Source organism: Pyrus communis, chromosome 9 (genome assembly GCF_963583255.1).
Source record: "Pyrus communis chromosome 9, drPyrComm1.1, whole genome shotgun sequence".
Taxonomy (NCBI): Eukaryota; Viridiplantae; Streptophyta; class Magnoliopsida; order Rosales; family Rosaceae; genus Pyrus; species Pyrus communis.
In genome coordinates this window covers 11357984-11384096 of record NC_084811.1, presented here as the reverse complement: position 1 = coordinate 11384096, position 26113 = coordinate 11357984, and the positions used below count along the sequence as shown (strand labels likewise).

At 36.6% G+C, this 26113-nt stretch overlaps 4 protein-coding genes and 2 non-coding genes across 7 annotated transcripts; 2 read left to right on the top strand and 4 right to left on the bottom strand.

Annotated features, from left to right (window-relative positions):
* Positions 1–1735: 1735 nt before the first annotated feature.
* On the bottom strand, positions 1736–4308 carry LOC137744938 (uncharacterized). Its single transcript, XM_068484759.1, has 4 exons — positions 4206–4308; positions 4050–4127; positions 3818–3913; positions 1736–2114 (listed from the first exon to the last, which is right to left on the bottom strand). Exons 1-4 carry the CDS (start codon positions 4206–4208, stop codon positions 2037–2039), a joined length of 255 nt encoding a protein of 84 aa, XP_068340860.1. The 5' UTR covers positions 4209–4308; the 3' UTR covers positions 1736–2036.
* Positions 4309–4353: 45 nt separating this feature from the next.
* TRNAI-AAU (transfer RNA isoleucine (anticodon AAU)) lies at positions 4354–4427 on the bottom strand. Its single transcript has one exon. It is a non-coding gene; the product is annotated as a tRNA-Ile (tRNA).
* Positions 4428–5253: 826 nt separating this feature from the next.
* LOC137745299 (dual specificity phosphatase Cdc25) lies at positions 5254–7136 on the bottom strand. The gene is made up of 3 exons (XM_068485232.1): positions 6958–7136; positions 6748–6886; positions 5254–5690 (listed from the first exon to the last, which is right to left on the bottom strand). Exons 1-3 carry the CDS (start codon positions 7038–7040, stop codon positions 5514–5516), a joined length of 399 nt encoding a protein of 132 aa, XP_068341333.1. The 5' UTR covers positions 7041–7136; the 3' UTR covers positions 5254–5513.
* Positions 7137–11441: 4305 nt separating this feature from the next.
* Positions 11442–13509, top strand: LOC137745106 (uncharacterized). The gene is made up of 6 exons (XM_068484986.1): positions 11442–12044; positions 12142–12214; positions 12311–12415; positions 12507–12551; positions 12822–12881; positions 13259–13509. The coding sequence occupies exons 1-6, from the start codon at positions 11578–11580 to the stop codon at positions 13319–13321; spliced, it is 813 nt and encodes a 270-aa protein (XP_068341087.1). The 5' UTR covers positions 11442–11577; the 3' UTR covers positions 13322–13509.
* Positions 13510–16732: 3223 nt separating this feature from the next.
* Positions 16733–22385, top strand: LOC137745105 (uncharacterized). Of its 2 annotated transcripts, none has more exons than XM_068484984.1 (13): positions 16733–17332; positions 17507–17582; positions 17669–17758; positions 17849–17893; positions 18165–18245; positions 18361–18457; positions 18850–18908; positions 19504–19614; positions 19716–19855; positions 19944–19983; positions 20967–21029; positions 21142–21335; positions 21719–22385. In XM_068484984.1, exons 1-13 carry the CDS (start codon positions 16941–16943, stop codon positions 22218–22220), a joined length of 1890 nt encoding a protein of 629 aa, XP_068341085.1. In that variant the 5' UTR covers positions 16733–16940; the 3' UTR covers positions 22221–22385. The 2 variants fall into 2 exon arrangements, with proteins under 2 accessions (XP_068341085.1, XP_068341086.1); XM_068484985.1 differs by having other exon boundaries at positions 21182–21335; positions 21719–21897.
* Positions 22386–25405: 3020 nt separating this feature from the next.
* TRNAY-GUA (transfer RNA tyrosine (anticodon GUA)) lies at positions 25406–25495 on the bottom strand. The gene is given in 2 exon segments: positions 25406–25441; positions 25459–25495. It is a non-coding gene; the product is annotated as a tRNA-Tyr (tRNA).
* Between the last annotated feature and the right edge of the window lie 618 nt (positions 25496–26113).

The window sequence follows — 26113 nt, the reverse complement described above, 5'->3', positions numbered from 1 at the left end:
GTATATACTAATTTAATATTATGTTTTACATTTTTTTTGTTAAATTATGTTTTTCATTTTCACTTTTATTGATTTAAAATATATTTTTTATAACATGTAACGGATCGGGTCATATTACTTGATAATATTAACTGGTGGATTTCGGATCAAGTCATATTACCCGTTTACTTTAACGAATGTTAAATAATACGACCCGTTAAACGATCGAGTATAACACGAAAACAACACGAATGTCAGATCATGGACCCTAACGGTGTTCCATGTTTGCCGGACCAACAATTGTAAATGTAAAATGTCGCTTTCCATCGGACGGTGGTCCTGGTCTTTGCTGATCTGTCCTGCGCTGGCTCTACTCGATGGATCCCAACTAGATTTTTTCTTGTAGATTCTTCAAGTCAATGGAGGGCTAAAAAACACAGCCACTTATTTTTTATCAAAAAGGCGGTCTACAGTTTTTTCTTTTAGTTAAAAATAGTTTGTCATTTTCCTTTGTTTAATCACAAAACTCAACGGTGTCCTTCCGGGGACTTTCATGTTTATGTCGCTATCTCCTCTGCTGTGTTCATTTAAATATTTTTAATCCAAACGATAATAGTTAAGTAGATTTACGGGACCGCATCTGCACATAATAAAAATTTTGATAAAATTGTAACAGAAAGATAATATTAATTTGAAATGCTTTTAAAAGACTATATTAATCGATTTTCAATTTCAATAATCATCTTGATGAGATGAGTTAATGTTAGAAATCATTTGTAATAAAAACTCTTCTAAGTCGTAGTAAAATATATCAACATCGTGGTCTCAAATCGTTATTTTATTGGCCCATAATGGAAACCCAAAGCCCATAAATAAGAGCCCAACGCCTAAAAGCCCAAGCAAATTAATGGTTTTGCTAGGGGTGGAGCAAAATGTCGGAAAACAAACAATACGGAACCGGCTGTTTGGTTCGGGTTTTTAAACGAAAATATAGTGTTCTGTACCGAACCAAGCATCTTGGTTTAATTCGGGATATATGGAAAAATAACCAGAATTTTGACCTCACAACCAACATTTTAAGTTAATGATAATTATAACCAAAATTTGATATAAAAACACTAATATACCCTTACCATGAATCGTCAAGCTTTCCTTTCCACAATCCTTGCATCACCAGTGCTGCATAATTCATGTACTATTTGACCAATAATATCCAACACTAATGCATGAATAATCAGAAAATACACTTCTCCATCTCTTCACTGGAATTTGGATCTGCTTTCCCAAATTTTATTATTATTGGGCTATTAATCTATTAATTTTACCCTTTTGTTCTTAATAAAATTGTACTCTTTCTGCAATTTCTAACCGAATAATAATAAAATGTTCGTTTCCCAAGATCTCCATCAAAACATGTGGACGACGAAGCTTTCATACACAAACCCAAGACCCTGCTAGGCTGCTACCACTTCTGTAGTTTCTGCAATGGCTTCGATGCTATACTTTACAGTTGCTTGATTTGCTCTTGGGTTTGGTGTTCGAATCACGCAGTTCTGTATACCTACATACCCCTGTAATGGGATTAGGAAATTTAATTTTAAGGGTATATTAGTATTTTTATATCAACTTTTGGTTATAATTATCAAAAACTCAAAAAAAGGGCTATAATTCTATATGGAATTCAAATTTTGGTTACTTTTTCAAATTTCCCGTTTAATTCAAGAGGAAAATTCGAAGGAAAATCCAAGTCAAAAGATTAAAAACCAATTCAGACTGGTTTGTGCTACCTCTTCATCTCTCATTGTATAATCAACTTGAACGACAAGAAACAAGGTTGTCCAAGACGTTCGGGATTTTAGCCCCTACGATAATTTCATACATCTTAGAGGCAAAGGTTCAAACCTTCCAACTTTAACGAAGTAGTCGAAACAAACGACATATTTTACACATCTGTCACACCAGCTGATCAAGGATGTTGTTTTCTTGAGAAGAAAAGAAAGGCCTTATGCTTGTACATATGTCAGGTTCATGCACATAACAGCAAAAGAGTCCGAGGATCAGTCTTTCTTCAAGCCTTCCGCTCCCACCGGTTCTGGAGCAGAGTCTGGTTGCCCAGGTTCAGCTTTTTCACTCACCTGAAATAAACGGAAATGCAAATTTAGCAACCACTCAAAGCATCCTTGTGAAAACAACCAGAGCAACCAAAGAGGCACACATAAACTGGGTAAGTTAGAGGTTAAAATAGCAAGATTCAGCAACAGCCACCACTCTATCATGACCAGTAATAAGTGGCGTTTCAGTAATATCACACTTCAAAGCGTTTAGTTTAATGTCAGCCGAGCACAAGAATAACCAGCAAAGAGTAATGCATTCACAAGCTAGTAATGCAAGAATCAAACTGAAAATTGTTAGGTGATGAACTCTCATAAGCACACTTTCATGATTGGAAATGTATCTTTAGGCTATGTTTGGGTGAGGGACTTCGTGTAAGTACCAAGGGACTGAGGTCAAGTTAGTACAGAATGAAAAACATATGAGCATTACAAAGAAATGTGAGTGGGATTCGCAAATCTCTACTTGGAAGGAATCATTTACAACTCACTCTTACATGCCTCCGCAATGCTCATATGGTGCAGTTCTGATCCCTCTTAGCCAACATTTTGTGATCGATCCCTCACTAACATGCCATCAATCCCTTCGGACTTAGGAAATACCGCATCCAAACATAGCCTAAGGCTGTGTTTTAAAGACAATAATTTCCTTGAATCTTGCATTGAATACAATTATCTTCTAACAAACAGCTGGAAGCAAGTAATTCAGTCTTTAAACGTAAAGGCCAATGATTTTTTACAAAATCAAGAAGCCACTGATTGGTATCCAGGAACTATCCATCCCACTTTTTCTCCTTGGTTGAGGGAATTTCTTTTCATGATAGATAAACAAAACCCATTATCCATTCCTCCCTTTCAACTGTATAAAGATCTCACCCGTACTTCAAACCCCCAAGAATGGAGAACAAACAGTTATCTACCACAAGGAAGACACAACAGAGTCCATATCTTACTCCCGAAGATTCACACACCAAAGTTTTCCTGCATAACTGATATAAACCATCACTGTTTATTCTTTACTCTAACTAGGAGCAACAACCACCGGTGTCACTAGATGATAGAATTCCTTGTCACAGGAAAAAAAAAAAAAAAAAAAACCCAGCTGGTAAAATCTGATGCAACTAACACCCTAAACGATCTCAATGACCAAAAAGTTCAGCTAACTACTCTCTCGCCAGTTTTCACTACTTTTCCTGGTGCTATATGCATCCATAAGGATTCAGTTATTTATCAGCTCGAAGGCACCATAACAAAGGGAGATACGTCCTCATGTTTGTTTGAGACAACAGTGCTGAGTGATTGACTTGCCAAACGGAGAAAAACACATTGATGCATAGCACCAAACCCAGTTCAATCAACCTCCGATCCTCAACTATTATACTAACCGCAACCAACCCGCCATTTACGCTTGATATGGCATTTTGTTTCTGTTTGTTTGTTCAAGTACAGGATTAAAAAGACCGCTAGATGCGGATATCGTGAAATGCAAAAAACACGGCTAAACCATTCTAATAGAATACTAAACATCAATATACATGCTACTAGTGTTACAAGCTCTTATAAGGTTCTACAAATTCTGCATCCCATTTATTACCAGACCAATCCCTTCAAGAAAACCCAACAAACATTGAAACCGATAAGATCATACCTGTGGGACGATCCATACAGATAAAACATATATAGATTTATACTAAAAGAATTAAAGAGAATTCAAAATTCAGACTCACTTTGGTGTCCTTTTTAGCTACAGGCTTAATAGGGCACGCCGGAGGTGCCCTTTCTGGCTTCCTATACTCCCATCCGAAAAGCTGGTAAATTTTTCCCTAAAAATGCACAGAAAATTCAACGTCCGATAAAAGAAACCATAATTCGAACAATTAGAAAGTAAACTGGAATCAAATTCAATTTGAAGTGATGCAAAATTTTCCCGGAAACCAAACAGGGAAGTGAGGGATTTACCATGATCAAATCGAAGAGGAGGGGCAGAAGATTGACGATTGGGACGAGGAAAAGCGGTAAGAGACACGCCACGCAAACCTAATGAAAAGAGGGAGAAACATAATTAAACAGTGAAAATTGATGGAAAAATTGGATGAGAAATTGAGAGATCATTACCATCTTCGAACGCGATTTGGATTGATGAGAAGATGAGATGGAGTTCTTCTTCTTCCGGTTTGGTGGTTGTTTACACAAAGTATATGGAACTTTGAGAATTATATTTAAGAAATATAAAAGAAAGAAAACAAAAGGATAAATAAAAAAATGGCCCATGCAGGTCTCGAACCTGCGACCTTCGCGTTATTAGCACGACGCTCTAACCAGCTGAGCTAATAGGCCTTTTGTTTAACGAAACCAAATAATTATTTTTCTTTCAATGCCATCGGCGCATTAAAGAAACTCAATTGAACTGGCATTAAGCGTATTCGACCACGAAAGAGAAACTGCTACCGAACGCGACTATTAATCAATCTCATTATAATAGTTTGAGAGAAACTGGATCCCATCCGGATCCACTTTGGATCCTCACATTTTAGTCATTTATCGTGTATCATGCGGTCAAAAATCATTTGATTTTTTTTATTTAAAATTAAACACAAATAGTATCTGACGAAAACTAACACTTAGTACTGTATTTCTTTTTTAAGATATGAAGAGTTTACTTTTCCTTTTTTAAGTGTTCCGCACTAACATTAACAGTTATCTACCACTTAGTAGTATTCATTTTCACTTGCAATGAGAGATCTTAGGTTCGATTATTGCCAAAGGTGAATTTGAACCACATTATTGTTAGCCCATTGTGAAGCTAAGCTCACCCTCCCCCTCCCCCTCCTTCCTTAATGTAAATAATATCGTCTGTTAAAAAAAACATTAATAGTTATCTTATGAACCGACAACCATACAAATTAGATTTGTTCTTAGGATTCATACTCCACGTTTCTATGAATCCATCCGTGCGAGTTTGAAGCTCAAATTATGGTAACGAATCCATTGCTTCCCCGTGATAAGGCATTCCTCTTCTACCCACATAGTCCTGCGTTCAAACAATTTTCTCTCTCCATAGTTTAGATGAACTTAGTGTAAATTATCTACCGTTTGCTTTATCAAATCCAATCAACGAAATCCATTGACTGCCCCTCACTGAATTAACCACGGCAAACAAACATTCCATGCTAAGCACACATGTTCCTTACTCATTGTTGCTTCAATCAATGGCAACTGTTGGAAGAAGTTTGTTCCCAAAGTTACATATTTGTTCCCCAAGTTACATATTTCCATCAACATTAGCTGTTGAAAGAAACCAATTATTACACCAATATAGTTGTTTACATATGTATTTTGTGATAGCCTGCAGCAATGGGGCAATGGGACAAAGGGAAATTCAATATGCTTCATCCTCGACGAGTATGTCCTTTTGATCACGCATTACGCACTCCCGCTCTCGCCTTTACAGGGAATGCTGTTGCAGTGGCAAACAGGTCTACCCGAACTCTGCCAGCCATTGAAGCCACGCTCCAAAATCAAAATGTCTTTGATTCCAGTCTCTTCCTTCACCTCTTCAAGGTAATTGGCAAACTTTCGTGCACAGGATGGACCCCGAACCTACAAAACCATCGTAAAACTTGCAGCATTATATAATCTTTCAAAAAAGACTTCAACCATGAGAGGTGACTAAAAGAAAGAAAGGTCATCACTAGTATAATAAATTTTGTGGGTGAAGTTAACTCAGGATCTTAATTCATTTCCTTAACCAAAGAAACATAATTACAAAATACGAAAGTAGACGGAGTTCAAAACTTCACCCAGCTAAAGGGGGTAGCAGATATTATGATTTATGACGGCAGTTCAGTACTCGAGGATTTGGGACTATAGAAAGGAATTGCATTAGCTTGTTTAAACTTCACAGAATTGCAATAAATACAATCAGAAAACTCTAAAATTTAGAAGTCAGGAAAAAATGGATCTTTCTGCTATGGCAATAAGCTGATTCCTCATCCAAAAAGATACTGAATTGCAGATACAAAACATATCAAACAACGATTCCTACTTTCAACTTTTCAAGAGCATACAATTTCTAGGCAGGATCAAGCTGCTCAGCTAGATACATACAGGGCTTGCGTGCTCGTTCGAAGCAAAAAGAGAATTGTTTCTGGGTTATACCAAAATTCATAATTATAACATCCAACAAATCCATTTGAAGATGCTTTCAGTTTCAAAACAAGCCAAGAAAACCATGCTAATGAGTATATTAGAGCATGCTTTAATTAAACCATTAACACTAAACGACATGTTTACGGGAAATAAGAATTCGAATCATTTTGATTCTTAAGTTCCATATTTACTAAATTTTGGGTACGAAAATCATTTCACTTCATAACTTCCCCTTTGAAATCCGTAATCAAATACCTAAAATCGAGGAATAAGATCAACTAGGTTGCTTACTTCCCCTATTTCTAAGCAAACACGCCCTCAGAACATGCTATTAAGCAACGAAAACTCCATTTTATATCTCAAATCAATCTGTTTCTAGGCAACCCAAGCTTTCAAATTTCAGTACAAATTAGGAAAAATAATAAGAAATTGTAAATTGGGTAAATGCAAATTAATCTCAGAAACAAAATGGAAAGATATGATCCATGATTGGGAAGGGTTTGCGAACCTGGCTAAGAGCGCAGTGGAAAACGAGGGTGTCTTTGCCCTTGACATCTTGAGCGAGATTGGAGATCTTGTCGTAGAAATTCCCACTCGGGTAATGCAAAGATCCTGCTATGTGCCCGTCGCAGCTCCGCTCGTCGTCCCTTTTTACCAAATCAAATTTTTAACCAAAAAAATCAAAATCTCAGAAGTAAGAGAGAGAAGGTGATGTTACCTGACGTCGATGATGGCGATGTTGGGGCGGGGTTTGAGGGAGAGAAGCTGAGAGCCTGTAATGTAGGAGATGCTCTTAGCCATGTCGATTCTATTGGTTGCTGCAGGAATCACAGCCAAAAATGGAAGATGAAGATCAAGTTGAAGAATTGATATTTTTTTTTCTTATGGGCTACAAAAATCCTCCTTCACGCGCTCCTTTATTTTTCGTTCACTTTTCTTTTGACATTTTTGCTTTTGCATGCGAGTAAATTTAGGATTAATCTCAATTTATTACCGGGAAAAATACTGATTTTTAATATTTGATACATTAAGGATTTTTTCATTTTAGAATGGTATATAAAATCATAATTTTAGGATACTTTCATACATTTGTTAAGATTATCGTTAAATCAACTATTAACTAGTATCGTGGCATCCATGTAGATAATGATCGAGTGCTACGTGTCAATATGGGTCACGTCGATGATGCGTGCTCTTCACCTTCTGCTGCCATGGTAGCGTAGATCCTATACGACAACAATATGAGTCATCTCTGCATCCAGCACCTTTGTAGCATCGATTTGCACCCTTTCTCCTTATTGTGGATCTCCCTTTCCACTTCATGTTTGTGGTTGTAGATGTTGCCTTGAGTTTTTAATCTCCGCTTTTTTTTTAATTTTACTTTGAGCTTTTCATGCTTTTTAAATAAATAGGGTTTCTAATAATTTAAAATAAAATATTGTGTTTTTATCACAAATGGTCTCTGAAATTAACCCTCATCATCAAGATGGTTCATGAAATTAAAAATCAATTAATGTGTTCATTTCGTTACAATTCTGTTAAAAATTATGTTAAATGCTGATGTGACACATAAATGGGCCCCATAAGTCATTTTTCTCACAAATGGTCATTGAAATTGACCCACTCACAAATGGTCATTGAAATTGACCCACGACATTAAAATGGTCATTGAAATTGAAAATTGATCGATGTAGTTCCGCAAGTATCTCAAATCCATGTAGCGCTTCCGTCACAATTATGTCAAAAATTCTGTTATGTACTAATGTGACACATAAATAAGTCACACAAGTCTAATTAAATTAAAAAAATACAAATATGTTTAATAATTTAATAGTTAATAAAAAAATTGTCAACCCAAAAACTCAGTCATGCAATCACCTCCAATCCCTGTCTACATTTCTCTATCTCCTTCATTGTCTATTCTCTAAAAAAAAATTACCAATACACTTATCTTTACTCACTTTGAAACCCTTCACAGAATTGAACTTGGATCGAGATCACCTTTGGTGACAGCTTGACCCATTGGCAACGATTTCTGGGACATCATCGTTAACATTTAGGCAATCATCATCCTCACAATCTTAATCTTAGAGAGCTTGTTCGGCACTTCCCTGGTGGTCTGTTGCTGCAAAGAACAACGAGGTTTGTCCTGAGATAATGAGGTTATAACCGAGGGCATCTATTGTTGGTTGAAAAATATTTCCACACCCCCTCTTAGGCATTGGTTAAGCCTTGTGTCTTTGAGAATTTATGGAAGGGATCTCTCTTCGAAGTAGGCCCTACTAGAAGAAAAAAATTTCATTGTGCAAAAAGGTATTTAGACAACTTTTTTTTATTGATTATTAAACCCATGTCAACACATAATAATTTTTTTTTACAGAATAGTGGCAGAAAGATCATATTGATATGCGACACATATTTTCAAAAACTACATTGATTGATTTTTAATTTCATGGACCATATTGATAGTGTGGGTCAATTTTAGGGACTATCTTGATGGTGTTGGTCAATTTCAAGGACCATTTGTGATTAAAAAAAAAAATACAGCAAATATTGTAGGGCCCATTTATGTGCCACATCAGCACTTAAAGGCATTTTTAACAGAATTGTGATAGAAGGACCACATTGATTTGCGGCATCTATTTTCAGGGACTACATTGATTAATTTTTAATTTCAGGGATCATCTTGATGATGATAGTCAATTTCAATGACCATTCGTGATAAAAACCTAAAAATATTTAATAGTAAACTAATAGATTTGATCAAATTTGCAAACTGTTTAAAATACAAGGTGTGACATCCCGTCCCGGGATTATTAAACGCACGTGTGAAATTACATATCTGCCCCTAGTTCGTTTCGTTATTCTGTTTGGTGGGTGGTGTGGTGTTGGCATGTGTTTGGAACCACACACACTCCCACACACACACTGTCCCTATCTCTCTCCTTCTATCTTCTTCCTGTCTCTCCCGTGCTCCCGTGCTCCCTTCCTCCCTTCTCCATTGAAACTGTACGGACACACACATAACCATACCAAACCTTGCAGATCGAGGGAACCAAGCATACCTTCGAGCTCGTGAGGTTGAGAGGAACTCGAGCATACTATTTTCAGGTAAGAAAACTACCATTTTCACGTCGATTCGAAGTGGTCCGAATTGTGTACTATTCATGCAAGTTTAATCTAGCAAGTTTTTGGGTTTTTGAAGCTTATAGATGTCTTAGTGGGACTTCAAGGAGCGTCGGAGTAGTTTGTTGGACGAGTTTGGACGTCGAGATCGTTGGTTGTGGAGTTGGCCGGATTTTGGAGAATTGGACAGGTAAAATCTAGTGGTTTTCAACCCTTAAAAGTAGTATATTTATGTTCTCCTAGTCCTAAGTGTCATTTTGGTGCAAAAATCTTGGAAAATGGTTGAGAAATGAACGAGAAAACAAGGTTCGAAGTTTTTCCAGTTTTCCGGCGCCGGCGACGGCACCGGAGACTGAACGGAGAAGGTGACGGAATATTCCGTCAATTCTGACGGAATATTCCTGACGCCGTTAACGGAATCTGTCAGTTTTGACGGAATATTCCTAACGGCGTCAGTTGACGCCGTCAGTGTGCGCCACACGTGCCTGCGCGTGGCCGGCGCGTAGGGGCGCGTGCGGCGGAGGAAAATTTTTCTAAAAATATGGTTGTGATCCTGAGGTTGTGTAGAGCACGTTGGTATATTCATTTGTCCATTTTGAGCAATGTATGAGAAGTTATTACGAGAAGTTGGTTATGTGCTTTAAAGTTAACGTTTTTATAGTTATTTCGCATATAGGTGACACGTACCCCGAGGACGAGCGTTCGCATTCGAGGCAGGGGGGCTACGACCCTTCCACTTACCAGTGAGTGGGCTTTTGTTTTCCGTATATACCTATATACATTTATATTCCCAGAAATTGTTTAAAAAAGGGTTATTTATGTTATGCCATGCACTTTATTATTATCGTTTATGCATCATCACACGCATTAGTAGTGGCACACATTTATTATGCGTATTGAGTGCCGTGGACGCACAGGTAAGTGCCAGGTAAGAGGTTTGCATGTCTACATTTCAGTAGTGGTTTGAGATGATTAGAGAGCTCATAACCTGCACCCCCGGTGTTAGTGCTCCCGTCCAGAGTAGGGCACAGTCCTTCACGTGATGTTCACCTCCCGCACCACACGCTCAGCTTGGATCCAAGTTAGGTGCACAGTCTTGTCGTACAGACCACATTAGGTGGTTCCGACTCGTAGGTGACCCGCGATTATTCGCACAGCCTTCACGTGATCGTAGCACTAGAGCGTATATATGTATTACACCCAGGCCTGTCGTACAGACCACTTTAGGTGGTTCCGACTCGTGGGCAGGTTCAGTTATTGAGTTTGAGATTTGAGCTCTATATGCAGCCGTACAGGTCACGTTAGGTGACTCCGGCTGCCAGATGTTATATTATCGATATGATTCATACCTGAGCACATACATTTCATTATGAGGCTTTGACATGGCATAGTTTGAGCATGATTGGCATACCCTTGAGCATGTTGAGCATATCTATGCATAAATATATATGACTATTTTCTGGGAAGTATACAGGTTTTACGGCGAGGGGTTAGAATGTATTTTGCTAAATGGTTTTCAAAGAGCTTTGTTTTTGCCCACTCACGCTTTTGTTTTGCGCCCCTCCAGGTTCTAGGTGATTAGCAGTTTTGGTGGTTTTCCCAGAGGATTCTCCCGGCTTTTCTGACAGATACTCACCAGCGTAGGGTCACCTTTGGGTGTACTTATGTCGCAACTTTCTTTTGGACTGCTGTAGACCTGCTCTGAATTTGTCTTTCACTTACGCTAGCACTTGTTTAGTACTTTGTATGCTAGTTTTTAATTTATTCATACTTTTATATTATTACTTTATTGGCTTCCGCACGTGCACATGGCTTCGTCACCTTCGTGTGACGGCCAGCACGCTCTGATCTCGATCGGGGTGTGTCACAAGGACTAAATCAGTCAAATTAAAATAATAGATACCAAATTGACCAAACACGTAAAATACCATATTGATATTTGAGCCAATCTTAAAATTTAACTTATTAAGGTGATGAGCATTAACACCGTCGTCGAAGTGGTGAGCTTGAACTTAGTTAAGGACTTCGCTCCATATATAAGGTTCAAGTGTTCTTCTGATTAAGTTGGAATAACAATGGAAGTTGGAAGATATGATCCATTGATCCATCCATCTTCATGGTTTACCTTAGTCATGTCCCTTTTCGCCCCTTCAATTTCAGCCTGAAACCCTCTACGGCTTAGGTGAAACCATTTCTCACTCTAAGCTCACCCATGGCATACATTAACCCTTCCTACATCGAAATTAGCGACGACGACGACCAAATCCAACAGGAGCAACACCCAGAGCTGCCGATCAACGATCATCCAGAACACGAAAACGCAGACGACGACTTAGACTATGAACAGTACCTTGCCAGACTGCTAGCCTCTAGCTTCTCTCAAAATGCTGGCGGAACTGATTCCGGCGACGAGGATGGGTTCGGTGTTCCTCCAAGTGCTGCCGAAATTGCTGACCAAACAGATTTTGGCGACGAGACTGTGGAAGCTGATTTTTTTAATGTTGCCGCAATTGCCGGCGAAACGGAACAGTCAGGTGGGGCCGAGGAAGGCGGAGAGAAGCGGAGAAGAATAGGAGGGCCCGAAACGTCGGCGGCGGCGGGTGGAATTGGCAGCAAAAAGGGCTTGATTTGCTCTATTTGCTTAGATTCTAGGACCGTTGAGGGTGATCACCGCATCTGGTTGGAACCCAAACTTCAATTTCTTAATCTGCATTTGTTCATTTAATCTGAATTTTTGAAATTAATTAATCTGCTAAATTTTGGTTGAGGATTTCAGTTCTCTTCCTTGTGGGCACCTATTCGGGATGTCTTGCATAAACAGATGGCTACAGCATAAAGATACCGGGAAGGTAGCGATTTTATCTGACGATTCCATGGTAGTTTTCGAGCTGTTTGAAAATGTTTCTGTTTGACATTGATGAATGTGCATTTCCCTTTCCCTTCAGTGTCCTGTATGCAACCGAAAATGCGAGTTGAAGGATGTTTTGAAACTTTTCGTATCATATCCATGGGATGATTCTGTTGATGATGATGAATTAGAAAAGCAAAAGGTATTGTTAGGTATAACGAGGATGATCTATTTTCGGTTTGAACTGATGTGGAGTTCACTTATTTTGAATGATGGATTGTTCTTGCTTGTAGACGATTCGGGAACTCAAGGATAAATGTGCTTCTCTTGAGAACGAGGTAAGGATATTCTCTGACTTGAGTGAAATGTATGTCTTGTAGGTTGTTTTGTTTCCGTCACAATTAGTGCAGTAGAGGTTACTTAAGTGGTTCTTCTTGTTCGTTTAGTAAATCATAGATATAGACGCAGGTGTATGTGTATGTTGTGTAGCATATGTGTGTACGAACATACACAGACAATGGTATATGGAAAGGCGTTGTCTTCCATTATTCAGTAGTTAGCTTGTTTAGTAAGTATATATGATTTTAGGCATTTCATTGTATGTGCAGCTTGCTGCGTTGCGCAAGAACGAAGCTAAACTACAGCTTAAAGATGAACAACGTACGAAGGTATTTTTAAAACTTCATTGTATATAACTACATTTTTAAATCTTTGGTTTAAAAGGTATTTGATTTTCTATTATTTCTGTTTCTTGTCAGTTTTCATATATCCCACAAATATCAGAATTCACGTTTCAATGCTTCCATAGTTTTAGGTGACATCCTTTCCCATTTTTATCATGGGAAGTATCTATTGCCTTTTTGGAAATCATATCAGTTATTTAGCTTTGAGGCTTTTTGGAAATCATATCAGTTATTTAGCTTTGAGGTTAGTCTTTCCAATTAATTAGTGATACTAATGAGTAACGGGTTTTGGTGCTTCTCATCCACCGATGGACTCTGCTTCTAATTCCGCTATTTGGGCTCAACTTGGTGACCTACTGAAGGGTATGGAAGAAAAATTCGCTGATCAACTTGCTCGTAGTTTGGATACAGATAGAAATTCTTGACTTGGCTTTGTTCATGGATATTCAACTAGGGCTTTGTCTTTGTACGTGACGATTGGATCTGGTATATAACTTGATAGATATCGCATGCTATGTTTATCATGTGCTATTCCTTGGCCATGTTAACTAGGCTCATGCTTATGTTGGCTTGTCCTTACAGCTGTTTTCAATACTATTTCTGTTTAGCCTCATCCTTCGGATGCTTAGTATGGATTGTAAGTGAGAGATCTTAGGTTCGATTCTCCCTAAAGGCGAATTTGAACTACATTATTATGGCTGACCCATTGTGAGGATTAGCCCACTTTCCCTCTCCTTAGTGTAGATAATATTGTTTGTTTATAAACAAACAATAAAGTATGGGTTGTAATTATATTATCTGTGTGACTGTGTCAACGGAGCTCGCACTGGTTATGTGTGCATATCGAAGGGAAGCTTATGGAAGAAGGGAAGACATTGCAATGTGCACATACATTGCCATTTTAACACATTTTTGTATCCATCCCCAACGACCTTGGTTATTTATAATCGAGTCGTTTATAGTTTTTGTTCTCTTTTTGTTGGTCGAGTAGGTTTACTTTCAACTTTTTATACAATCGATACTGGGAGAGGGGGACTGAATACAAAATTTCATATGCAAAGTTAAAGCTCTTGACAACTTCTTGAGTTACATGCCATTTGCGAATGGATTGATCTTTTTCTTTTGTCAATTGCGAAAAGATAGATTAAGCAAACAATTGCGAATGGATTGATCTTTTTCTTCTGTCAATTGCGAAAAGATTAGATTAAGCAAACAAACTGAAGCAAAATGATTATCGTAACTTCCTATCAAGTGTTAAGAGCATTCATCCCTACGCCTGAAATTCCCAGTTCGATTTTCTATCTTCCAATATCCCATGTATTAAAAATTAAAATCATCTTCCAACCCAAATGAGCATGGTATAAATATCTGATCATTTTCTAGACCGATAAGACCGTATGCAAAATCTTTCCGGGAATAGTAAAAAGATTTTCTCACGAGAGTGCAACACTTCTAAATCATAGTAAAACTTTCAATCCATAACGTAAATTAGGGGACTGTTTACAGTACATGCATCAAGGCGTGTTGGCTAACACTTGGAAGATGGTGAAACTTAGGTGATGTGGAAAAATACGAATAACTTTCGATAAATAATGAAAAATCATTTAACTTACCTCATCCATACACACATGTAACGCATGAAAGAACATGGATAATCACACAACCTACCCCATTCTTGAACACAAATACATAGGTGGGTAGAAAGAAAAAAAGAATTATATGACAAAAGTGATTATTGTGTAGATGTTTAAACACATAAAAGAAATTTACAGAGTTTTTGGGTAAATTTTGATTTAAATATTTTATTTTAATTGTTTTAGCCGTTTGATTTAATTTAGCTGTAATATTTTTTTTTTACTGTTAGATTTGTTCATAATCGATTTTAACCGTTGTATTTAATGTATTTGTAAATTTATTTATTTATTTTTTTAAATTGAATTTGGAAACAACTCAACAACGTGGACCTTCCGATAAAAAAATAGCCGTGTCTTTCTGCAAATGGCCGAGAGCATCAATAGCTAGGTCTCAGCATTAAATTCCAGCCACTATTCTTGGCTCATCTTCTAGGTTAAATTTGGCTAAACAATAAATTTTACCCAAAATTATTTTTTTTAACCCAATGATTGGAGAAGTTTTGGGGGTTTAAACTCAAATTTTTAGTTTTAACCCAACTATTGGAGTTAGCCTAAGAGTGCACAATTTTAGAGTTAGGGTGAAATTCTTTATGAATTAAGTCCAAAATCAAATTTTCTGTTAGTTTATCCGTTAATGGGATTAGGGATCCCGAGTCTCTACATTTAAGTTTTATGCATTTACTCTACATCTGAGCGATAATGAAAATTTTGTTTATGGGGGTTAATAGAGAGGTAACGAAAGTTTTGTTTTTAGACTCAAATCCTAACAAACTTCACCACAAGTGTTTAAATCTAAATTTTCCACAACCACGAGTACCATTTAATCTGTTAGACCATCTCCAAAGAAGATTCCAAATTCTAAGTGGAATGCTACATAATAAAATTTGAAGGTATATAGAAGCCCCAGCTAGGGATGGGTTTGGGTAAGCTTTGTTACTCGTCCATTTAAAGTTCATGGTTACGGTTATGGGTAACCGTTTAGACGAACAAACGGTTATTATGGGTATAACTGTTTATCCATGAAATTTAAATGAGCGGTTATGGGTATTACCCGCAGTTATAACAGGTATCCATCGGTTATGGGTATTACCCGCGGTTATAATAGGTATTCATTTACCCATTTAATTTAATATATGTAAAGTTTAAAATAAAAGATAAAAACCCCAAATTTTCAATCTCTCAACCAGAGTCTACTTGGCGGAGAGATTGAAAATTTGGATATGGGTTTAAAAATAAAAGAACAAATGGATATGGGGTTTTGAACCTGTTTCAGAGGGCATTGTAAAACTTTCGACCCGGATTCCTCTCAGTATTTGCAGTGAGGATCGGCATGCTCCATACCCACAACTTGTTTGTAAACTATTAAAAAAAAAGTTTAAAGACTTGCTTGGGTGTAGCAGAAAAATGTTATTCGTAAACTATTATTTCAATTATTAGAATTGTATGAGGACTTAAATGATTAAAATATGGAAATGCATGCTAAAATGTACATATAACGATGTTTAATTGTCAGAAAACGAAAATTATGGCAAAATTTTCTTTTGTAATTTTCAAGTTGTTAAAAAAAACTTGTAGACGGGTGAAAAAATGGGTAAATGGGTAGAAAAAGGATAAATAGGTTCAAAAACTGGTAAACGGGTAAATGATTATGGTTAAATGGGTAAACGGTTATGCGATTATAAACATAAACGATTATGTATAAATAACGACAGCTACCCACCAGCGCCATAACCGTTGCCCATCCCTAGTTCTAACCAATATGTCAATCATATATGGATTGTGTGATGCCAATTTTGACATATGAAAAAATTTGATGTCAAATTATTTTTTAAATGTTTTGTTGTGTGGGTCCTAATAATGCACCAATCATAAAATCGTAAAAATTACTTTGTATTTAGAGTAATGCTAGGGAGACTAAAATTGCAAACTAAATAATGTGTCACAAATAGAAATGAACACGTCTATCAACGTTCAAGTAATAAACCAATCATCAACTTTCATATCCTTTAATTTTTAAAATTTAATCTTTAAATTGAGTGTTCCTAGCATTACTATTGTATTTATTTGTGTTGAATAGTGAACCCTACAAATATTAATTGAACAAAAAAAAAAAACTTATGAGTTAGAGTAAAAGAAAATTCGACATTACCACGTAAGGTTTCAAATTCATAGTCGACATCTGTTTTTGGCATCTCCACTGAAAATGCTGGCGTTTAAAAATTTGTAAGAAAGAAAACGAACGAAAGAAATGTGAGCGTTTTGATTTCCCACCAAAACAAATATTGTATTCCCTCCTTTCCCTTTCTCTCTCCTTCTCTCACCTCAAAACCCTAGCCAGGCAATTTTCCCCCAATTCTCACTCACTCAATCACTCTCACGGGCACACCACACTATATGCAATTGCACACTCATGGCAAACCCTATCCTATCCTTCATTGATCTTGTTGACGGAGGACTCAGCGAGGAATCCGATGAAGACGAATCTGAAGAAGAAGAAGACGAATACGAAGAAGAAGACGAGGAAGAAGAAGGCACAGTGGACGCTGATTCTGCTGTGTACCATGCAGATCTAACCGGTGCAGCCGGAAGTGCTCCTGAAACCGCGGCGGCGAGGAATGGGGATGAGGAAGTTGGAAATAAGCGTAGAAGGAGAGGAGGAAGCGAAGCGGTGTCGGTGGATGGAGTTGGCAGTGCAGAGTGCTCCCAAGGCAGCAGCAGCCAATGGAATCGGAACGAAATGGACGGGCTATTTTGCTCTATCTGCTTGGAGCCTTGGACCAATGACGGTGATCATCATATCAGGTCGAATTCATACCTCAGTTATTTGCAATCTCGTCAATTTTTGTTGCTTGTTTGATGTGGTGAGGATTCGAATGTTTGTCTTCGGTCTTATTTTTCTTTGTTAAACATCTTCAGTCTAAAATTTTAGAGTATTTTTTTTTATTGAATTTTGGTGTTTTGGTTTGAGGATTGCAGTTGTCTTCCTTGTGGACACCTGTTCGGCATGTCTTGCATAAAACGATGGCTACAGCAGCGTAGCAATTCGGGGAAGGTAATTACAAATCTCTAATTTTCAAGTTATTTGAAAGTTCTTTCTTTTTGTTTTGATATTCATGTTTGTACATTCTTTTTTTTCAGTGTCCTCAATGCAACAAAAAATGTGCGTTGAAGGATGTTAGGAAACTTTTTGTATCCCAAATTGTTTCTGTTGATGAAGAGTCACAAAAGGTGAGATCAAATTTCTTCACGCTGATCTCTTTTCAGTAGAAACTTATGTGGTTAATTGTGAATGACAGACTCTTCTTTTTTATTTTCTAGAGAATTCGGTCACTTGAGGCTAAATGTGATTCTCTTGAGAAGAAGGTAAAGATATTTTACATATATCCTTCTTCATTTTTGTGGTTTAAAGTGTGGATATAGTCAGAGGTATGCATGTTGTCTTATATCCTTATGGTCTCTAGGATTGGATTGAAATCAATGACTCACAATATTCAACATATTTTGAAGGAAGAAATGAAAAAAGTTGTGTCCAACCTGAATCTACCCTATATGTGAACCAAGTGACATGTGCAACATTTCATTATTCATTTGTTATCATCTTTAGAAAGTCTACAGTTTTTCCTTTTATAAATAGGAATATGCTTGGTGTAAGAGAGAAGTTCAATGGAGAAAGCGAGAGCTTGAACTGCAAGATAAAGTTCAACATCTTACAGAGGTATATTTGACCTCTTGATTCTTTATGATTGGAGTACTTCCATTGAAAATATATATGCTCTATGTTTGGAGTGCATTTTCTATTACTTTTGGTTTTTAAACTTTTGACTTTTTAGAGGGCAGCTTATTTGGAGCATCTATTAGGAGACACACAGAACGGAACATCTGGAGTAGTCAATGCTAATGGGGTCCGTGAAGGAAGATTTGTGGCTGGTGAAAAAATCTTAGATGAAAGATCCTATGGTCAATTTATTCATGTTTATATATTATTTTGGTTTTCTGGATGAAAGATATTATAGGGCTAGTTTGGGAGTGCTTTTAAAATGACTGAAAGCGCCATAAGAGAAAATGTTTTTGGGTTCCCAAAAGCACTTGAAGTGCTTCTTGTTATGTGCTTCTTCCAGTAAGGGCTTTTCCAGGATTGACTTGCGTTTTTACTAAGGATTGGTTCCAAAAACATTTTCACCAAAAATGCTTTCTGTTATTTTGAAAGCACTTCCAAACGAACCCATAGATTCCAATAGTAGTTAATATTACAATCATGGCACAAAAAACTTTCTTTGCATCCTGGATTGTGTCTAATTTTCTTTCATTACGTGTTGTAGGGCGAAACTTTGGATCAAAGTTTTGTGGACAAGCATATTCTTGCAATTTCATATTAGAGGTGTGGCAGTTTTCCTTCTTCTTATGCTATGTTCTTTCATACTCTTCCTGTTTTTTCATCATCCAAACGAAGATACTACACAAATATACACACTGTTCTCTGTGTGAACTAGACCTGCACATATTGTCTGTATCAGCAAAAAGACATGGTTTTCTGGATGCATAGTTCTGCCCAGATTTTCTGTGATATTGACTCACTCTGTTCAGTGGATTTGGTGAAGAGGAAGCAGTAAAATAATCATTCTTGCCAATAAAGATAGCAACGTTAGTCAAAGTGTGAAAACAAATGAGTATGGGAAACAATTTCAGTTTTATATAGCTGAGGTAGAGGAAATACAGAGCAAAGGTGTTATGCTAGATGGCAAAATAAATTACCTTGAAATGTTATGCTGATACAGAAATTAATTGGAAGTGGATAAGATGAAGCAACTTGGCTTGGAAGGCTAATGATAAAGTAGATGATATTCTTAAGATACAGTTTAAGCAGTTGTTATTCTGCAATGTCAGGAGTTTTTTTTTTTCTTTCACTTTCAGGTCATAATATTCACTATTTCGACAGAAGAAAATAGTTAACCTTGTAATAATGAACTTTGCAGAAGGAGTTGCAGGTAGATGGTGCTCGTTTATTTGATGTTGATGAATCTAACCAAATTATTTTGATTTCACGAAGGCTGGATGGGATAGGGGGAAGACATGTGCTTACCAAGGTAAAGTTTCTAGGATTCAATAAAATTTGTGCTTTTGCTGCATTGTCTATATACAACATAGGAACTGCTCTCACAAAGTTTTCTTAAATATGGCTCTGTAGATGAGTTTGATACCTCCGTATGACAGAGATGATATTCTCCTTCCTAGAGATACAAGAGCCATTAGGGATCTACGCATTTCTTCTTCTAACAGTGATCTTGCACTCTTTGCTTGCTTGGGGAAGAAATTGTCAGTTCTCAGGTTGGATTGCGATCAACTTACCCCACAGTTATTTTTTACTTTATTCATATATTTCTTCTGGTTAACTTAGTTGTTCTATTTGCTACAGTATGGAAAGCAACAATGTCATCCTTACCTATGATCTACCGGTAAAACTATTGACCATCATTTTTCTTGTGTATTAACTATTTGTAAAGGGTTTGAGTACTTTGGCTTCAACTTAAATTTCTATGTTCCTGTATGACACAGCGTTAAAGGATTTTTACATGATTATATCTGTTAAAATAAAATGGAATTCCCTTGTTTGCCTTTTGATTCAAGGCAATCTTTAGTGTGTATATTCAAGGAAATAAAAGTAAGTTCCAAGAGATACAATATTGATATTCAGAAACTATATTTGTTAAAAGGTAATTAGGAAAATATGTGATGTAACACAACTTTCATTGAATGTGAAAGAAGTGGGTTGATTCAGTCTAGTTAGGTGGAGCTTTTACCTTTTGGATTTAGTGGAAAGCCAGTTATAGTTTTGATTTGGATCTGATTCCAGAAAATGAGCACTTAATATACTTCAGCATATTATTTGTATAGCTTCTATCATTTTAGCAACCAATCATGTTTCTTGGATTGGCTTTTTGTTGAGAATGTGAAAGCATGCCACTTCACCTATAATTTCTTCGTAATGGAATGCTATTCTGTTGTAACATAATAAGAGTTATTACTTGATCATTAGAATCCCTAGACATGACTGCTCCATTCTGATTCAAATGGTTTGTTTGAGCTAAAGGTCAAACTACACATTCGCTTGGTGGTTGACCTGTTTCAGGCCAAGCTGGCACAGATTGGGCATCTTCAGCCTAGTGGTTCATGGTCTCTACTCTCTAGTCCATATAGAGCAGTGGCGATGGTACTACTGTGTTATTTAGAATCTCTTTTGCTTACTTCGTAAATATGTCACATTATGATATGCCCTACATTAACTTTCGTCTGCATAGCAAGTGTTTGTTTGTATCTTGATGTCATTATTCTTCATTCTATTGTTTCATTTGTTATTTTCAGTGCTTGGCATAATATGCTAAACAGTCTGTTTGACTCTTCTATTGTTTTATCTTCATGTTAACATTTGTGCTTGCAGGCTGCTGCTTGGACATGTTCATGGGATCTCAACAATCCATATTATGCTTATGCTGGTTTACAGGTCTGTCCGTACCTTGAGTTTTTGGTTACAACCGTAATTTGAAGTTTAAGTATCTTGAAGGGGTTATTTTGTATGCCCTCTGCTTTAATTTTTTATACTTGTATTGTTGCAGAATGGCTCTCTTTGGGTGTTTGACATGCGCCAAACTGCAGGGCCTGTTGAATCTCGGAGAGGGCTTTCAAACAACCCAATTCATACTGTACATTCCCTTTCACATAATTCAGCTCTTCCTTCTGGTGCTAGATCGGTGCTCTCCGCTTCTTCGATTGGCTTATGTCTGTGGAACTTTGGTTGTGCCGAAGAAGGGTGAGTTCATATCTGTGTCCTTATCTTTCCTGTTTGTCTATGAAATCTTATGAATGCCCGTCTGACTTCATTCATATATTTTTTTTAAACAAAAATTTGCACCCTGAAATTGAGTGATGCCATTTCAAACATTAGTATAGTCTATTTGCATGTCTGTAATGAAAAGGCAAGAATAAATGTTTTTCCTTGGTTGTCCATCTTCGCCGAGGACGAAAAATGATGCTTCTCAATTTGTTCATGTCATATTTTGCAAAGCAACATGAAATTTTCTTTCTATAACGTAAAAGTAGGTGCGGCTGTGAAGTCATAGATTAATAATTAAACTAATTTTGTTGAATTAATTACTGCATGAATCTGTTCTGACTAAAACAAACTCAATGAAGGCCGACATTAGTCCCTCAAACCGAGAATCAAGGAGTTTGCATATCACTGGCGTATTGTCCTAGCAATGATGACATTGTTGCTTCCTATCGTCCCAAAGTTGAAATGCCTGATGAGACGCTCTTGTCTCAACCGCAGCTTACTCCTACCCGTGGTGGCTTTGGACAAGGAACAGTGGGTTCCCATGTTCTCTTGAAGAGAGCAGACATCAACTGTGTTGATAGGTTGGGTTCTGCATGCACCAATGTATGTGATATCGGGCTTCCAAAATCTGCAATCATCGACGTTGGAAATCATAGCACATTGTTTGCCTCTCAGGATAAGTTGAGTTCTGAATTAGTCTTACAAGAGCTACCGTCTTTTACGACCTTACAGCGCCTTAAATTACAGAAAGATCCTCTTCGCGATCTGAAGTACAGTCCGGCGATAAAACAAGGTCTACTTAGTTGTTTAAGTGGTGGCAAACTGCAACTCTTCAGTACCAAGCTTTCAGGAAAGAGATGATCATTTCAGGTGTGTAGTTGCTCAATTTGTGCCTAATGGTAAGGTTTTTAACTGTTTTGTAAATGTTACTTTTTATGTTTTGTAGGTTAGGAACAGTTCTATAAATAAGAAAATTAAAATTTCCGATTGTTTGTTCCAAAAAAAAAAAAAAAAAAAAAAAAAAAAAAAAAACCTTGGAAAATGCCCTTCACTTTTAGTGTTCTACAAAATTACACTTAAAATTTAGGCTAGCGTTGGGTGTGGGATTTTTCAAGTCCCAAGAGAGATGCCAACTTAGTAAGAGATGGATAAAAAACTAATAGATAGGAGGAACTAGAAATGCTATATGATATGAGCATTACAAATGCTTGTACGAGATATTTGTAAATGAATCCATATGAGTTTTCACCTGCCTTTGTAACGTTCATATGGTGCGTTTTTAATTTCTCCTATACACAATTTTATAACTTGACCCATATCCCTTAAGACTTAAAACTTAATCGCCTACATGTAAATTAGGGGTGGGCGTGAATAGAGCTGGGTCCATGTTTAATGGATTCGGACTTGACTTGTTTTTTGTAAAGGAGTCTGAGTCGGTCCGAGTTTGTGTATATTTTTTTAGTGGAATCGGTTTATTTGGATCCAATTAATATGGTCCGGTTCCTACGGGTCGAATTGATTCGTTTTCAATCATGTGTTGTATGCGTTTTCATTTTCAATCATACATATAGGAAGCCTTCAAGGGAAGGGATTCCCATTTATTATTATTTTTTTTATTTTTTATAAAAATGGGAATTTGTTGTGGGGTTCACATTATATCGAACTTTAACAATTCGAACCGTCTATTTTTCAACCTGTATCTTATAGATCATTTTTGCAAAATATTAGCCTTGGAAATATTTAAGATATTTAATTGGGTTCAAAAAAATTGACGAATACTTTGTTATATAAGAAACAATGAAATTTTATCTTGATAATTAAATAGGTAAATGGTTTCGGATTGAATTGAATTTTTTGCAAGGATGATCTATGAGTTAAGACTTACAAAATAGATGGTTCAGATTATTAAAATTCAATGTGGAGTGGGTCTCATACTTAATTCCTATTTTTTGAAAAAAAATGAGCATCCCTTTGCATAAAAAACATGCGCGCGCGGACATCTATATATGTGTCATCTATTTGCGATGGCAAAGAATCCCATGCATAAATTAACTGTGATACTTGATAACCCCATCTCCAAAAAGATAAATAAGATAACAAAAATTAGCAATCTAATGTATCAATGAACATATATCACGAGTTAGTGGTCCAGTGGTAAAGAACGGATTGTGAGGTTTCTTTCAAATTAAAAACTGGAAGTCTTGGATTTGAAACTCATTAATGGTGTGGATGCTAGACTTGTGGCTAGGGGAAGGTTGAAATGCTTTTATGAGTCTTCCCGGCCTTCGAAAAGGGTGAATAATTATGGCTTGCCATCAATTGTCCCTCTTTTTTAAAATAAATAAATAAAAAAAAGGATCAATGAATATAATATTTGATAGCAAATTAGGAATCTAAATATTTATTGATAGTGATACTTACACAACTAATATTTTGTAAGAAAAAAAGAAAACTTATTTTGATGCTAGCACTAGAAAGCAACAGATCATGGCACAGTGAAAGCATTGTTATGGAAATGAAAATTTAGTTTTAGGCTTCGCTAATCTGAACAATTTTCTTTTATGCTAGCAAAATACAAAAGATTTAGAACATGCATGGTATATGCTTTGTGCTTAGTAAACGGCCTTGGCTAGGTTATCCACACAAAAGAAATATAAACTCGATTTTAGACTCGTTTCCACACAAATCAGTTCCAATTCGGACCGTTTTGAAAATTAAAATTAAAAATCATATGGTTTTACATCGGCCGAGTAATACGATTCGAATCCACCGGTTCAAAGATTCATATACCATCCCTTGTAAATAATTCACTTGAAAAAACTGTTCAAAAATTAAAATATGGTCAATCCTAATTCTATTTATAATAATAGGTAATTTAACCAAAGATCAATAAAAACTTAACTATTAAGCCACATATCAATGACATATTTTTATTTTAAACTTAATATATTTTTATTAATTAAGCATAAGTCAATGATGAATGTCACATAATTAACTATTTAATTAATAAAAATATAAAAAACCCAAACCAAATTCCTATCCTCCATCCACCACCAAACACCCAAATTCCTATTTCCACCGCCTATCTTCCTCTAGGATCAAAACCCAGTTCTTGTTTCCACCACCAAATTTGTTCCAATTTCTTGTTTCCTTTGGGATCCACCACCATGGGTTGCATCCGCACAAAATCAGTGAAGAAATTTTCCCGCTGGGTGATCAACCGCTGCTACTGGCGCATGGCCCTTGACTTCACACCAACAACAAGATCCTTGAGAAAGTCACCATCATCCCCTCCAAGCACCTCCACAACATTTCTCTGAAGCGGATCCAAAAGGGCACCGATGAGATCTCCGTCGACAAAGGAGACCCTCGCGTGCCATGTCCCCTGAACATGAAATACACACTGCAGCTTGTTGGTGAAGATTGAGACGCCGACGCTGTAAAAGCACATTAACGTAAAAGCACAGAACATGAAATATACATTGCAACAAAGTGTCTGAATTCACAGAACAAGAAACAGACACTGCAATCCACAAACGTATTTGAATCTCCATGCACAATCACACAACATGGAACAGACACTGTAAATAAGTGTCTGAATCCGAATGCACAATCACAGAATAGGAAATAGACATGACAACAAAGTGTCTGAATCCACAAAATCGGAAATAGACACTGCAAATGCAGTGTCTGAATCTGAAAACCTATCTGAATCTGAATGCACAATCATGGAACATGAAACAGACAATGCGTTACAGTGTTCAAAAAATGGAGGTTGAAGCCTGAAGGTGGTGGGAGGCACGATTTACAATAAAGGAGATGTAAATATTTGCTGTTTTAAATGGTAATGACATCATTTGTAATTTTAAATTTGATTGATCTATTGTTAATATCATAACTTTTAATTGATTTTATACAAAACCATCTATAATAAAATATGATATTCCTTAAGCTAAAAATAAAAGTTTTTAAATATACGAGTCCAAAAGTGGAGGAATTATTTTTTCGGTAAATAAAATATGGAGAAAGGGGAAACAAAAAGGCAATCCGACCTGCCGGATTCGAACCAGCGACCTAAGGATATCTGATGGTTTACCAACTACAGTCCTCCGCTCTACCAACTGAGCTAAGGTCGGTTTGTGGTAGCACCGCATATTTAAAATTATTTAATATGCTACATATTTAAATTGCATTGCGTATTTTAATTTCAGTGACAGCAGTGAAGGAAGTCATGGAGAAAAAAAGAAACATTCTACCAATGACCATACTTTAATTCCATCACTCCAAATATTATAATTGTTACTTTAAAAGAAGAAATTAGGTTCTCATTTCTCTTCTATATTTCATTTATTGTAACTTTTTTTTTTTCAACTTTTGATCAATGCCCTTTGATTTTTATATATGTTATTATTTCAATAAAAAAAAAATTTAAAATTTTTAATTAACAAAAATATTTAACCATTTCTAATTACATATTTAGTTTAGAAACTGTTTGTACCATACTTGACTAATCCCGAAACTACTGAGCATCGGTCAACAGTATACCGTCAAGGACCCACAAGACTTTTCCTCCAACCAGGAGGCCAATCACAACGCGACATGTGTCGGTATCAGAGGCCAATCACATTACAACACGTGTTGATATCAGAGACCAATCACAACACGACATGTGTCAATGTCAGAACAAAACTAGAAACTCTCTTCTATAAAAGGGGATCATTCTCCCACAATAATCCCTAATGTCATTTGTACTA

Coding starts and splice junctions, on each gene's coding strand:
- LOC137745106 (XM_068484986.1), top strand. CDS start 11,578: ATGGCATACATTAACCCTTCCTACATCGAAATTAGCGACGACGACGAC. Junction 12,045..12,141: donor GAGGGTGATCACCGCATCTG/GTTGGAACCCAA, acceptor TGAGGATTTCAG/TTCTCTTCCTTGTGGGCACC. Junction 12,552..12,821: donor GTGCTTCTCTTGAGAACGAG/GTAAGGATATTC, acceptor TTGTATGTGCAG/CTTGCTGCGTTGCGCAAGAA.
- LOC137744938 (XM_068484759.1), bottom strand. Junction 3,914..4,049: donor TCCTCTTCGATTTGATCATG/GTAAATCCCTCA, acceptor GTGCATTTTTAG/GGAAAAATTTACCAGCTTTT. Junction 2,115..3,817: donor TAGCTAAAAAGGACACCAAA/GTGAGTCTGAAT, acceptor CGTTTATTTCAG/GTGAGTGAAAAAGCTGAACC.
- LOC137745299 (XM_068485232.1), bottom strand. CDS start 7,040: ATGGCTAAGAGCATCTCCTACATTACAGGCTCTCAGCTTCTCTCCCTC. Junction 6,887..6,957: donor ATCGCCATCATCGACGTCAG/GTAACATCACCT, acceptor TTTGGTAAAAAG/GGACGACGAGCGGAGCTGCG. Junction 5,691..6,747: donor TCCACTGCGCTCTTAGCCAG/GTTCGCAAACCC, acceptor ATGGTTTTGTAG/GTTCGGGGTCCATCCTGTGC.
- LOC137745105 (XM_068484984.1), top strand. CDS start 16,941: ATGGCAAACCCTATCCTATCCTTCATTGATCTTGTTGACGGAGGACTC. Junction 17,583..17,668: donor AGCGTAGCAATTCGGGGAAG/GTAATTACAAAT, acceptor CTTTTTTTTCAG/TGTCCTCAATGCAACAAAAA. Junction 17,894..18,164: donor GTGATTCTCTTGAGAAGAAG/GTAAAGATATTT, acceptor TTTTATAAATAG/GAATATGCTTGGTGTAAGAG.